Genomic DNA, 12,812 nt, shown 5'->3' on the forward strand with positions numbered 1-12,812 from the left:
AGAGGGCTCTGGGGGTGAGCTCCAGGCCGCCAGGTCTGTGGGACTTGCCTGGGTGGGAAGGTGCCCCTGAAGTCGGTATTGAAGGTACTGGGGATCAGGGGAAAAATCGAGAAATCCCAAGCGTGGGGTGGGGTGCCCTCGGGTCTGTGGATCACACCAAGAGGCTGACTCCTCTGCCAGCGGGGCAGAGAACTGAGCAAGCCGCAGGAATCTGGGGCGGATCGGGGTGGGGGCGCGAAGGGCAACGGAAACAGGAAGTGAGGGGCAGAGAGGCTGAAGAGGGCGGGTAGAGGGAGCATCAGTTACTCCGGGTGAGGCGAGTCCTCCTCCCCGACCCCGGCACTGCACGGGACGCGGCGCGCAGTCGGGCACCCCTGGACCCTGGACCGGGCTTGGGGCCCAGCCCCGCCCGCGCAACTCGAGGCCGGGGGCCAGCGACCGCTTCACTTGAGGCCCCCACCCCTCTGCTCTCGGCCGCAGCCCGACCAGGAACGGAACTACAGCTCCCGTGCGGCCCTCCCTCCACTCAGCCCGCGGCTCGGCGGGCACCGGCTCGCGCACTCCTGGGAACTGTAGTCCCTGGCCCTCCCCGCCTTCTCTGGGAGGCGGCCGGGATGTCCAGCCGGGAAGTGCTCGCAGCCCTCTCCACGTCCCTCCCTCTTGTCTTTCCAGCTATGGAAACCAGCTTCTTGCAGTGATGAGGAATTACTCTGCTGCCAAACATCACGGTCCCGTTGGCATCTACAAACGTGCCTTACTCTCTCGAGTCACTTTCCTACTTTCCCTTTGATATTGAAACCCTGGATTTCAGGCTGGGCGATTCAGGTTTTAGGGGGCAGTTTTGAGATCTGACTTGACATGCTGCGCAGCTCTTCACTCTGTCTCTTCCAGTTTCACAGATCGTTCCCCACTATTTTCATACGTATTTGTTGACTTGGGGTTCAGAAAATTGGAATTCACACACCGTGAATAACCTTTGACACCCCCCCCATTTCCAAGGCTGATTTCCACATGGTTTCCAGGCTTGTCTCCCCAATCTTTTTGTTTGTTTTGTTTTTCCCCTTCTAGCACACCCCTGATAAACAGACACACAGAACTGCAGGTTTCAAAGAAGAAAAGAAGCAAATTTGTTGTTGTTGGTAGGAGGGCATGAAGGAGAGGGTTCTTCATCTTCCCCAACATCTTGTATAGACGAGAGGTTGGGGGGGGGGGCAATAGAAAAGGCAGTAGATGGGGGCGCATGCCCCGCTCTGTACAATATAGAAGAATCTGATATAGATACTTTGTATAAAAGCCACTTGTCCTCATTTGTGTCCGCTTGCTGGCTGGCTGGGTTGGGGGGGGGGGCACTGGGGGACAAAGAAGCTGGGGGTGGTGGACCAGGACACAGAGACACCCCATGGTCCCCATCCTCTGGCTGTCCCCTTGTGGGGTCACTTTGGATCCTTGGTGGGGGCATAGCAGAGCTCCAGTGGCCGGGATACCTTCCAGAACTTCTCATTTACCAGTTCCAGGGTCAGCGAGCCATTCAGTGTCTACAGACGGGGTGGAAGAGAGAGAGGCAGGGTAAGAAAAAAGAAAGTTGGAGAAGGTGGTAAAGGATTTGAATAAGGCAGAAAGTGACCAAGGGAGGAAGAAAGAAAAAAAGAGTTAATAAAAGAGATGGGGCAAGGCAAAGCAGGGGCATAGGGAGTGATGGGGGAGGAGACAGAGATGGGAGATGCAGCGGGAGAAAGGAAGGTGGGCCAGTTAGAAGGTCAGGATCCCGGGTTCTGTGTGGCCCCAGGCCACCCTCCCCTCTCTCCCCTCTTACAGCCCTGCCCTCAGAGGCGCTTACCGTGAAAGCTCCGCCCCCAGGGGCGATGTAGATGGTGTACTGCTTTTCGCTGACACCTTCCAGACTGGGCAAGGCAGGCTCCTCAGGGCCGTCACCTCCTCCGGTACCCCCACCCTCCCCACCACCCCCATCAGGTCCCCCGGCATCAGAGGCGCCCCCTCCAGGCCCTCCTGGCTCCCCAGCCTCCTGCTGCTGCCTCCGCTCAAGGGCAATGCGCAGGGCCAAGTACTTGGAAAGATGGTCCACTGTGGCATTCCCAGTTGTCTTCACATACCTGAAGTGGGAAAGAGGGCAGGTTTAGGGCACAGAAAGCCTTAAATGGCCAAGGGAAGTAGGGGACTTTCCAACAGGGCCTCTGGGTTGGGGTTTCTTGCTGGGTTTGGGTGCAGCCCACTTCTGATGGAAGTCTATGTGATCTCTGGTTTCTCAGAGGTCAGGGGAAAGACAGGGCTCTCACCTAGTCTGGCAGTATTCTCCCTTCTCCACGAGCAGGGGGTGGGGCCGGAACACGAGCTCAATTTCTCCACCTGGCTCCGGGGGACTGGGGGCCCCAGGAGGGCTTGGGGGGCCTAGGGTTCCCCCTCCCAAGGTCCCTCCCCGGTCACCAGAGTCTTCAGAACCGGCGCCCCCACCCACCCCACCAGTGCCACCTCCCCCTGTCCCTACACTGCTCCCCCCTGCGCCCCCACCACGGGGTCGCTTGGGAGCAGGGCCTGGGGCAGAGTCAGGGGCGGAGTCTGAGCTCACATCCTCTCCATCCCCCTCTCCCTCCCCAGGCTCTCCTTCCCCCCCACTCATCGTGGTGGTCTGATCTGACCCGGGCATCGGTCGCCTCACACGCTGGGCCCTGTAGAAGCAAGTGGTTGAGGTTAGAAAGCACCAAGGATAAAGGGTTTAGACTTTAAACTTATGAGAGAACAAGAGATCAGGGAAATCTTACTGATGACACCTAATATTTGTTAAATACTAACTACATGCTAAGCACACTGGCTAAGTATTTTGCACTGCTGGCCTCTCATAGTACAAATCCTAGAAGCAGGTGATTATATTCTATTTATGGTTGAGGAAACTGAGGCTTAGAGAGGTTAAATAACTTGTTTGCGATCACAGCCCCTTGCCTCTCTCCTCATGGACTCCAAGAACCAGTAGCATAGGTTTGTAGAAATGCGGAATTTCAGGCCCAACTCCAGACCTACTGAAATAGAATTTGCATTTTTAACAAGACCCTCAGGTAATCTAGATTCCTATTAAAGACTGAGCAATGCTGGCCTGGGAGGTCATTTAATTCCCAGTGGTGTTTATGCTCACAATCACTCCGCCGCTCTAACTTCTAGAAAGTTAGAGGGCGAGCCATTTTCTTCTTAAGAATAGTAGTGCCAAGTGCTAACTAAGAAGTTGCAATTTATGTCCCTGACTTCCGGGCTTCAACAATCAGGCTGTGGTTAGCTATTAGGGTGCTAAGGCTTAGAAGCTGGCAGGCAGCGAAGACAGCACCAGGAGTCTGACCCACGCATCTGTCCCACCAGCCCTGCTACCGCCTCTCTCTAGGCCCGAACCTGTGCATGGCCTGCATGCGCAGCCCCTCCTCAATGCTGGAGCTCAGTGCCTGCTGGTTGTGCAGGCGACTGAGGCGGATGAGCACCCGGTCTTGGTGGGCCTCGTATTCCTCCCGGCTGGGATAGATCTTAGAGATCAGGGCATCAAAGTTGGGGTCTGGCCGCAGAGACCGCTTGGATACCAGCTTCTTGCGGCAGGTAGGGCACTCCTTGTTCCTGGGGTGGGAGAGAGGAGGCCGTGAACAGTCAGTTGCCAGGGTATTGAGGCCCCAACTCTGTACCCTTCACCCCATCTCAAACACATCCCTCCTGTTACCCGCTCCGCAGGGCCGTGACAATACAGTCCGAGCAGAATCGGTGGAGGCACTCCTTGGTGGTCATTGTATTCTTCAGCATGTCCAGGCAGATGGGACACATGAGTTCTGAATGCAGTGACCGAGGGGAAACCGCAATCTCTGTGCCATCCATGATGGCTTCCTGGAGGCATCAGTGAGTGGAAACGTGATAGTGGGTTGGGGGGAAAGGGATTTTAGAAATAAGTAGTCCATGGAATGGGAATTTTGAGAAATACAGTGAAATAGCAGAATCTGGGTACCCCATGTTGGCCACTTGAGGAAGATGGTAATTCTGAGAGAGAGGAGCTTTGACTTGGAGAGAATGGAAAACAAAAAGGATTAGTGTCCATTAACTAAAAGTAGGAGCTTTGCAACAGGAGGATTTGAGGTTTGGTGAGAGGTCTGGGAGTGGGGGTGGCACAGATTTGGAGTTTGGGGAGGACTTTTTCAACAGAATTTCTTAAAGTGTGGTCTAGGTTCGACCTATATCAGAATCTCCTAGGGTACTTGCTTAAGCCGCAGATTCTGGGGCCCCATCTCATTATTGTATCAAAATGTTGGGGGTGGGGGAAGGCCGAGAGGCTCCATTTTTAATAAACTTGGGAGGAGAATCTCATATGCACTGACTTATGACACTGAGCTGAGGAACAGTGAAGATAATTTCTGTCTGTTTACTATCTTTCAGATGAAGGCAGTCATACTTGCCCATCTGTGGCACTAGCTGATGTGAGGATTAAATGAGATAAATGTGAAGTGCTTGGAAAAGATTAAGATGATTCAAAGGTAGGACCAAGGGAGTCTGACATCGGGCAGGGTCCGCAGAACAGGGCAAAAAATGGCAGAGGCTGGGGGATGGGGTCAGTGGATTGAAAGGTTTGGGGAAAGGGAGTAAGCTGTGAAGGGAGAGTCCCTGTCACCTGCGGGGTCCGGTGGAGCTCATACAGACTCAGTTCCCACGTTTTGCTTGCATTCTGGGCATTCGCCGGCGTCGTCATGGTGACCGAGCACAGACCCCCCCCCACTAGGGTTCCGCAGCGGTGGAGGAGGAGGAGAGGTAGGCTGGGGAGAGGGGGAAGGGGGAAGGGGTGTTAGGGGGGCCGCCCTCGCGCAGACCCCGCCCCTCCGGTGGCTCCCCCCACCCCCCTCCGCCCCGCGCCGCGCTGCCCCTCACCCGGCTCCAGCCGTCCGCGCCCCGGTTGCCGCAGCGCCTCTCCCTGGGCCCGGGCTCCCAGCCCCAGTTCGCTCGGCCCGCAGCCGCTGCTCAGACAGCAGCTCCCGCCGCCGCCGCCGCCATGGCCCGGGCGCTGGGGCCCTACGTCACTTCCGCCTGTCCCTCCACTACACCCCCCCACCCCGGCCAGCGGAGACGTCACCCGCCACTCGGGGCTCGGGTGGGACGCGACGTGGGCGCCCGGGTACCCCGCCCTCGGGACGCGCCCGCTTCGCGTGTAGAGCCGGCGTCCCCGGAGTCCCGAGCTACTTGGGGACCCCGGTCTCAGTCCCCGGGCCGGCACCGTCGCGCTGCCAACCTTAGCCACCGTTCCCTTCCCGAGGTCCCCACCCGGGGCCTCCGCTCCGGAGGGCGGGGCCTGGGATCTCTTGGACCCCGGGAGGGGACAGAAGGGTTGGAAAAGGGGCCACCTCCCCCACTCCGCGTCCCCTAGAGGCTCTGGGGAACAGCTGCCCCCCTCCCCACAACTTCTCCGTAACCTCAGCCCTGCATTCCGGGGAGGGGAGGGGGTAAGGTTGCAAAGGATCCTCGGCCGCTTCAGTCCTCCAGTCCTGTGAATGCAACTAAATCCGGATGAGCCCGGGATTCCCCTTACCACCCTGGGGACTTGCTCCACCCTCCGCTTTGGCTCTCCCTGGACCCTCCGACCTGGTCTCTCCTCGAGGTTTGGGGGCGGCGGCTCGGGACGTCCAGACTCAACTCTCGGCCAGAGCCATAGACTCGAGAATTGCGTTTGGACAATCAGGAGCCGCGGCCCGGGGCGGGGGAGGGAGGCGCACGGGAGGAACGGGGGAATGGAGACACCACGCGGAAGCAGGGACACACACACAAGATGGGGCCCCTATAGGGGAGGGGGTGTGCGTGTGGGGGGGGGGTTGGGGGCACAAGGGGCAGAAAGTCTGGAGTGGGAAGCGGGCAGGAGCCTCCTCCAGGACTTCCCAGTAAAGGAAGGGGACGGGGAGGAAAGAGAAGAGGAAGGGGCAGAGCGATCCCCATTGAGGGCAGGGGATGAGATTCAGGGCGGGGGGTGGGGGGTAGATGGAAAGAGACCATGGTGGGCGTCCTGTCTCCTCCAGCCTGAGCTGGGGTTCCCGGACTTGGGCTGCAGCTGCCAGGGGGTAGCCTGTTTCTGGGACCAGGCAGCAGTGGGTCCCCTTGCCCCCTCCCCCAGTTCCCCCCTACTTCCCTGTCCTCTCCTTCAGTCCGTGGCCAGTCCTTATGTGGGCTCCAGAGTCGATTAGCGCGGACCCCCTCCCCTTCCTCCTCCTCCTCCCAACCCCCTCCCTTCTGCTCTCCTCCAGCCCCTTTCATCGGCTGGTCCATTCCCCTAATCCTGGCCCCCTCCCCTAATCCCCCCCCCCCCCCCCCCCCCCGCCGGCTGCAGCTATTGTAAGGTGGAGAGGAAGGGGGGGGGACTCAGAGAAGGGAGGGGTGGGGGAGGGCCACCTGTTCCAAGACCCCCTCCCAAGGCCAGACTGGACACCAGGATGGGGCCATGAACAAACCACCCTTGGGGACCATAAGGACCCAGGGAATTGGGGGGGAGGGGATTGGGGCTGCAGGACCAGGGGAAGGGGGTGGGGCAGAGACCCCCTCCCTCTAAAAAGACCCAGAATGTCACGCATACACAGTGACACACACTCTCTCCTCTCATACCCGGCGGCGGGGGTTGCCCTGGGAGACCAGGCAGTGAAAGGGAACAATCCTTCGGGAAAGGGAAAGGAGGGGGAGGTGGGGAAGGGTCTGAGGGCTTAGACACAAGAAGAACCGGAGGTGGCAGGGAAGAGGATTTGGAATTTATTAGGGTCACAAACATCCCTGCCTCCCATATTCAGCATTCCAGAGCCATACACTGCCACCCCTTTTGTAGCCTGGGAACTCAGAGTCCTCATCAGCAGGAGGCCGGGTGGAGTGGTGGGGGAGTGAGCAGAGTCCAGGGTCCGCGAGGCAGTTACATGAAAAGACCTCCTGGGAGGGGCAGAAACATTTGGATAGATGCATAGGTGGAGACAAATGGGCTGGGGGGGCACCCACTTCGGTCCCTCGCCTGTGGGAACTTCTGCTCTTCCCTCAGTGGCTCCAGACTCCCTTCACTTGCTTTCTCTTATCATCTGGGTTCCACTTCTCTGCCCTCTCCCTCCCCATGATGGCCTCATACCAGTGACTTCCACTGAGGCCCCTGTGATGTATCCACTGTCTTCAGATGCCAAGAATGCAACCACATCTGCCACATCTATGGGAATGGCGGGGAGAAGGCAGAATCCTACTCACTCTCATGGACCCAAAGTCATCACCTCCCACCAGAACCCCTCCCCACCAACACACACACTCCAACCACCAATCCTAGTGAAATTCTCTCAGATATGACAAACATTGGGATCTCTTCCTTCAGGCCCCCTCCCTAGGGCCTCCTCCTCATTCAGTGCTCACCCTCAGGATCCCCCATATGTCCCATTGGGATCATTCCAATCACCTGTAAGAAAATATAAGTGGGTGAAAGTTTCTTTTATGGATTTTTTTTTTTTTTTTGTAGGTTGAGTCTGTGACCCTTTTGTCTTCATTCCTTGTACACTTACTGAATATCTACTATTTGCCAGGCCCTGTGCCCAGATTCTCTCTGAAGCCCAGAGAGATTGGGTATCTGAACGATTCTGCCCTCTGCCCTCTACCCACAGCCTCCTACCTTGTCCAGCACTTTCTGTGGCACTTTCTGTGTCATGGGTGTTGTAATAAACCCTGGGAGGACAGAGTTACAGCGGATCCCATGTCTGTGGAAGGGAAAGTGGCTGCTGACTCTGGAGAGGACTGAGCACTGACCTGCCCCTCAGACCTCCTGCATGCCTCAGCAAATCCCTCTGTACTCCCAGTGGTGTCTGACCAACCGTCCAAGCTCCCGAGCTGCCGTCTGGGTCAGCCCAATCACTCCAGCCTTGGATGCTGCGTAGTTTGTCTGTCCCATGTTCCCCACCTATAGGTGGGTCAGAGATTTGGGATGAGTCAGGAGTCCCAAGGAGGGGCTCTCTGATCTATGCCCAACTAGCTGGCTGACCTCATCCCAACTCAGTCTGACCTTCCCTATGATGCTACTGATGTTGATGATGGACCCACGGCAACCACTGGACACCAGGGCTTGGGCTGCAGCCTGAGTGACTAGAAAGATGCCCTAGTGAGGAAAGAGCAACAAGGCAGAAAGGATCAGCTGGGGTGACAGTCTTCTTCCAGCTCCCTCCCCCAGGCTGGAGGAACCAGAAGTCACAGGTTCAGGGGTCACCACCTTGAGATTGACAGCTATGACTTTGTCCCAGTCATCCTCAGACATGCGGAGCAGAACCTCATCCCTGGTGATCCCCGCACAAGACACAACGACAGATGGCGGGCGAGAAAAGCAGGCCTATGGAAGTGGGCGGTTACACACCAAAACCCAAGGAGAGCCCGGGCAATGGAGGCAATGTCGGCTCTTTAAAGAGGGCGAGGTCCTGTCGCGTTCACCTGTACTTGTTCCAGCAGGCGCCTGACCGCCCCGGACTCAGACACGTTAGCCTGGAAGGCGGCATGGGCCCCGCCGGGCGCCACCTCCTCGCTCCCCTGCCCGCCCAGCAGCCACACCGTCTTGCATGCCGCCGCCTTGTCCAGGTCGCAAGCGGCCACGGTGGCCCCCTCTCTGGCTAGGCGCACACTGACAGCCCGGCCGATGCCGCCACCCGCGCCTGAGGTGGGAGAGAACACGCAGGAGAGAACACGCAGGAGGGGGGAAAAGGGGAGTGGGCAGGGGTCAGAGGTCAACAGGGCGCAAAGTTAGTAAAATTTGGACCGGGGGCCAGAGGTCACAGCGCCTGTAGACGCCGAAGGCGCGCCCCCGACAACACTCCGGCACCCCAACCCCCCTGGGGAGGGCATCCCCTCAACCTGTGACCAGGGCCAGCGCGGAGCGGAGCCTGAGCTGAGACGCCATGTCCGGCCGCGGGTGGGCGGGCACCCAGCACTGAGCCAATCCCAGCGCAGAGGGGGCGTGGCAAGAGCAAAGCCGCGCCAATCTAAGCCAGGCCAGCGTTGGGCCATCTGCGGCCACCAGCGCAGGCTGACCTCCCACTGTGGGGGCGTGGCCAGTCACCACCACTTGGGGGCCTGGGGAGTGGGGAGATGAGGGGCCCCCATTCCTCCAGAAAAAGACAAAGACCGCGTGTGGGGCGGAAGATCCGAGGACTTTATTTCCGGTCACCACCCCTACCCCTCGATTCAAACAGTGATATCAAAAGAATAGAAAAAAAATCAGGCCAGGAGATTAGCAACCCACCTCCTCCCTCAATCACTCCCAAATCAAGACACACGATTGATGTTTAATTGATGTACATCCCCAGCTCTTCCTGCTACCCCCCCCCCCCCAGGGCTCTGGTTTTCCCTGAAGCTTCCACCAACAGGTGGGAAGGGGAGGCAGACCTTGGAAGAAACCTGTGTGTGGTAGCTTGGTCCTCTGAAAACAGGTTGGGTATGGTACACGGCATAGGCTGTCATCAACCCCTCTCTTTTCCAGCCTTCTTCATGGCCCCATTTAGCCCCCAAACCCAACAACATGGTCAGCACATGACTAACACTATGGTCCCTCTGACTTCTCACTCTCACTTCTGCAGCTCCTGTAAGACTGCAAAGTCTTGATGGCCCTAATGCCAAAGTCACCACTTCCCTAGGATACAACTTCCTTTGGCAGATGTCTCTGGCCAGGGCCCCCAACCTCCACAGATCCCTGACCTGGAAGACTTAAGAGGCTAGAGGTTTGGGGCTGGGGTGGGGGCGGTTTACCCCACCTCTCACTCGAGGTGGGCTATCAGCACCATCATGACAACTCCCCCCAGCAGCCCCAGCACCTCCAGAAGTGACTGCAATGGTGATGCCTCCCTCAACAGCTCAGGCAACACGGACACCGTTGCTACGTAGATAAAGCCACCTGCAGTGAATGGCAGAATCCAGCCAGGACCTGTACCACCTGCAACTTCACTGCCCACTGCCCCTCCTTCAGTTAGGAGGGCACAGGCTGTGCCTGCCAGTGCCCCTATTGCTGTCAGTAGTTGTAGACGCATCGCCTGGTGGGCAGAAAAGACAGAAAAGTACTCAGCAACATCTAAAGATGATCAGCTGTTAGGCACGTCTGGTGGGGCATAGGTATATATGGGCAGAGTGCATGTCTTTGGGAACTAAAGACTAAGTCAAAAAGAGGAGGATCTAGAATAGACACTGTCTGGAAAATCTTAAAATATCAAAGAGGTCCTTCCTACAGGCCTTCTGATTGAGTAGGTCAGGGTGAAAGACCCTCATAAACCATTCAGATGGTTTGTGGACCATAGTTGAAGAAATACTCAGCCACAGGACAAAGAAACAGAATTTCTTCCCCCTCATTTCTGGAGAACTTGTTGTTCGTAACATTACAGCCTGTTTGGAACTAATGAGAGGTGATCATGGGTTTTGGGTGGGTGAACAGGAGGTAAAGAGTTTGAGGCAATCATGTCTGATGCACAGCATCACCAACCTGCTTTTTGCTGCACCCAGACTGAACCAGGATGGCAAAGTCCCCGACTTCATGGGGTACTTCGTGTAGCAGGACGGTCATTGTGGTCAGGATCCCTAGCCCCCAACCTCCTCTAAATGAAGCACCAATGGCCAGACCATCTGTGAAGTTGTGTGCCAGGTCAGCAGCCAGATTCAGGTACCCTGATACACGTAGGTCTTGTACAAGTGGAAAGGAAGACAAAATGATTATCACCCCTAATTCCAGCCCTGGTCAGCCCTTATCACATCTCTCCCCAGAGATCACTTCACACCCAGCCCCTTCATGTTTCTCAGACACCTGCCATTACCCACAGTGCACATTCCATGTGAAATATGATAACCCTTGCCCATGTTTATCAATAACTCTGGCCCTCACCTGAACCTGTTTTTTCTTCTCCAGAATTCTGAGGTCTCACTGGCCCATCTTTGAGCCCTGTGCTTCCTCCTCTCCTCTTCCGAGACCCACCTGCTTCCTTTTCTTCCTCCTCTGAGCGCTGTTTCTCCTTTGAAGTATGCTCTGAGAGAAGAAGTTAGTAAAAGCGGAGAACAGAGATCTCCAAAAATGTCCTCAAAAGAGAAGTCCCCTTCCACCTAAGAGCCATAGGGTGAAGGGATTCTGAGGCAGGCAAGGTGCTTCTTAAGGAAAGTTGTTCCTAGACTTACCCTGTTTTCCATGCCCATGACTTCCCTGTGTGTGACCATGAGTTTGTCCATGTCCATGACTGTGTCCATGTCCGCCTTTCACATGTCTCACAAATTTCTCCACCACAAGAAAGGCAACAATTCCACTGAGGACCCACAGTCCCACAGACAGAATGGGGCCCTGGCCTGGAAATAGAGACATTGAGACATTGAGGGAGATGTGGATTCGAGACTCCTTTTCCCCAAGTACAGGAGGAGAATAGGGAGAGAAAGACCTTCCCCAACATTCCAACACATCTCCATCCATTCCCTCTTTACCACTGTGAGAGTGTCCATGCCCAGGCTGCTCCAGAGGGTGGTGAGAATGAGGTTCTAGAGAAAGGGAGAGAAAAGGTCAAATGAGAAACTACCCTGCCCAAGTGGCATGCATTTGGGGAGATACTGGAAAGTCAGGGATGACAAAGGGGAAAAGAACCCTTTTGCCCAAAGAATAAAATATATTAAGATTTGCAGTAGTGGCCAAAGATCACTTACCCAGGGCGTGAGGGATGAGGTGCAGAAAGGCATCTCCCAAGAGCCCACCCGAAGCAAAACTGAGCAAGATCTGGAGCAGAGAGCGGTGCCGGGGGGAGTTTGATTCCACAGGGATAAGGAAGAGGACAAAAAATGGAGCTGCAGAGATCAGAACGGTGGCCCCCAGTGCCTGGTGGGGAGAGAGTCAGGGGTCAAGTGGTGCGGGGTTTCCCAAAAATCCAGAACCGGCCCCTCTCTCCCCCATCCCTTGGGGACTCACATAAGCCCAGAGAGTGACAGTGTCCAGGTCCTGCTTGATGCCTGGAGCCCCAGACTCCCCATAGCCTCCATGGCTGTGCTCATGGTCATGTCCATGTCCATGTCCTCTGTGGTAGAGGCTCTCATGTGATTGGCCATGGCTATGGCCATGGTGCAAATCCTCATGTGAATGTCCATGTTCGTGACCGTGGGTATGCCCGTGCCAGATGCTCTCGTGAGTGTGGCCATGGCCAGGAGCATGACTGTGTCCATGGTGGAAATCCTCATGTGAGCGCCTGTGGCTGTGGCCATGGAAGTCCTCGTGCAAGTCCTCGTGCAGGTCGCCATCACCCCCGTGTCCGGCCACTAGCAGCCCCAAGGCCGCCCAGGTCAGCAGTCCCACGGCCACCCAGTGGGGGGCCCCCAGGCCTCTGGCCATCGCGCTGACCAGAGGGACAGAGACAGTGACTCCACTTGACCCTCAACTCTATACCTATGAGGGGTCAGCTTTACTCCGTTCGTGCCCTCCGTCCACTTCTATGGGCCGCTACCCCATTCCGCTGTCCCCACCCACACTGTTCCCAAGACTCGGTCCCTTTATCTCAAACCCCCTCCCGGATATAGGGCCCCCGGGGCACCGCTCTAGGCTTTGATCCTCCACTTTACGGACTCTCTGGGCCCTCGTCTCTATGATCCACTAAGTAGTGGAAAGGGCCTGGAAAGGACGGTAGGGTAAAGCAGGGAATTCTCACCGGCTTCGGGATCCTCTCCTTTCCCGGTTTGCTCGGACGTGGCAGTCCCGCCTCTGGCTCCCGCGAGAGCAGGAAGTTCCGTTCCAGCTCGGTCCCGATACCTTTACCAATATGGTGGCACTCTGGTGGCGGCCCAGATGCCCTACT

At 56.8% G+C, this 12,812-nt stretch overlaps 3 protein-coding genes across 6 annotated transcripts; all 3 read right to left on the bottom strand.

Moving 5' to 3' along the window:
• Positions 1–1,097: 1,097 nt before the first annotated feature.
• RING1 (ring finger protein 1) lies at positions 1,098–5,708 on the bottom strand. 3 transcript variants are annotated; one of them, XM_021684544.2, is made up of 8 exons: positions 5,608–5,708; positions 4,900–5,510; positions 4,646–4,787; positions 3,710–3,870; positions 3,394–3,609; positions 2,295–2,684; positions 1,838–2,111; positions 1,098–1,535 (listed from the first exon to the last, which is right to left on the bottom strand). In XM_021684544.2, exons 3-8 carry the CDS (start codon positions 4,721–4,723, stop codon positions 1,434–1,436), a joined length of 1,221 nt encoding a protein of 406 aa, XP_021540219.1. In that variant the 5' UTR covers positions 4,724–4,787; positions 4,900–5,510; positions 5,608–5,708; the 3' UTR covers positions 1,098–1,433. The 3 variants fall into 3 exon arrangements, with proteins under 3 accessions (XP_021540219.1, XP_021540221.1, XP_021540220.1); XM_021684546.2 differs by lacking the exons at positions 4,900–5,510; positions 5,608–5,708 and having other exon boundaries at positions 1,105–1,535; positions 3,710–3,815; positions 4,646–4,711; XM_021684545.2 differs by lacking the exons at positions 4,900–5,510; positions 5,608–5,708 and having other exon boundaries at positions 1,105–1,535; positions 3,710–4,040; positions 4,646–4,685.
• A 1,032-nt stretch (positions 5,709–6,740) lies between these two features.
• On the bottom strand, positions 6,741–8,929 carry HSD17B8 (hydroxysteroid 17-beta dehydrogenase 8). Its single transcript, XM_021684542.1, has 9 exons — positions 8,866–8,929; positions 8,449–8,666; positions 8,234–8,350; positions 8,030–8,122; positions 7,842–7,927; positions 7,643–7,727; positions 7,390–7,432; positions 7,118–7,192; positions 6,741–6,927 (listed from the first exon to the last, which is right to left on the bottom strand). Exons 1-9 carry the CDS (start codon positions 8,909–8,911, stop codon positions 6,911–6,913), a joined length of 780 nt encoding a protein of 259 aa, XP_021540217.1. The 5' UTR covers positions 8,912–8,929; the 3' UTR covers positions 6,741–6,910.
• A 218-nt stretch (positions 8,930–9,147) lies between these two features.
• Positions 9,148–12,747, bottom strand: SLC39A7 (solute carrier family 39 member 7). Of its 2 annotated transcripts, XM_021684652.1 has the most exons (8): positions 12,666–12,747; positions 11,936–12,356; positions 11,677–11,845; positions 11,461–11,514; positions 11,164–11,328; positions 10,877–11,017; positions 10,481–10,677; positions 9,148–10,037 (listed from the first exon to the last, which is right to left on the bottom strand). In XM_021684652.1, the coding sequence occupies exons 2-8, from the start codon at positions 12,350–12,352 to the stop codon at positions 9,765–9,767; spliced, it is 1,416 nt and encodes a 471-aa protein (XP_021540327.1). In that variant the 5' UTR covers positions 12,353–12,356; positions 12,666–12,747; the 3' UTR covers positions 9,148–9,764. The 2 variants fall into 2 exon arrangements, with proteins under 2 accessions (XP_021540327.1, XP_044773544.1); XM_044917609.1 differs by lacking the exon at positions 12,666–12,747 and having other exon boundaries at positions 12,217–12,342.
• Positions 12,748–12,812: the final 65 nt, after the last annotated feature.

This window comes from Neomonachus schauinslandi, chromosome 8, assembly GCF_002201575.2.
Source record: "Neomonachus schauinslandi chromosome 8, ASM220157v2, whole genome shotgun sequence".
Lineage (NCBI taxonomy): Eukaryota > Metazoa > Chordata > Mammalia > Carnivora > Phocidae > Neomonachus > Neomonachus schauinslandi.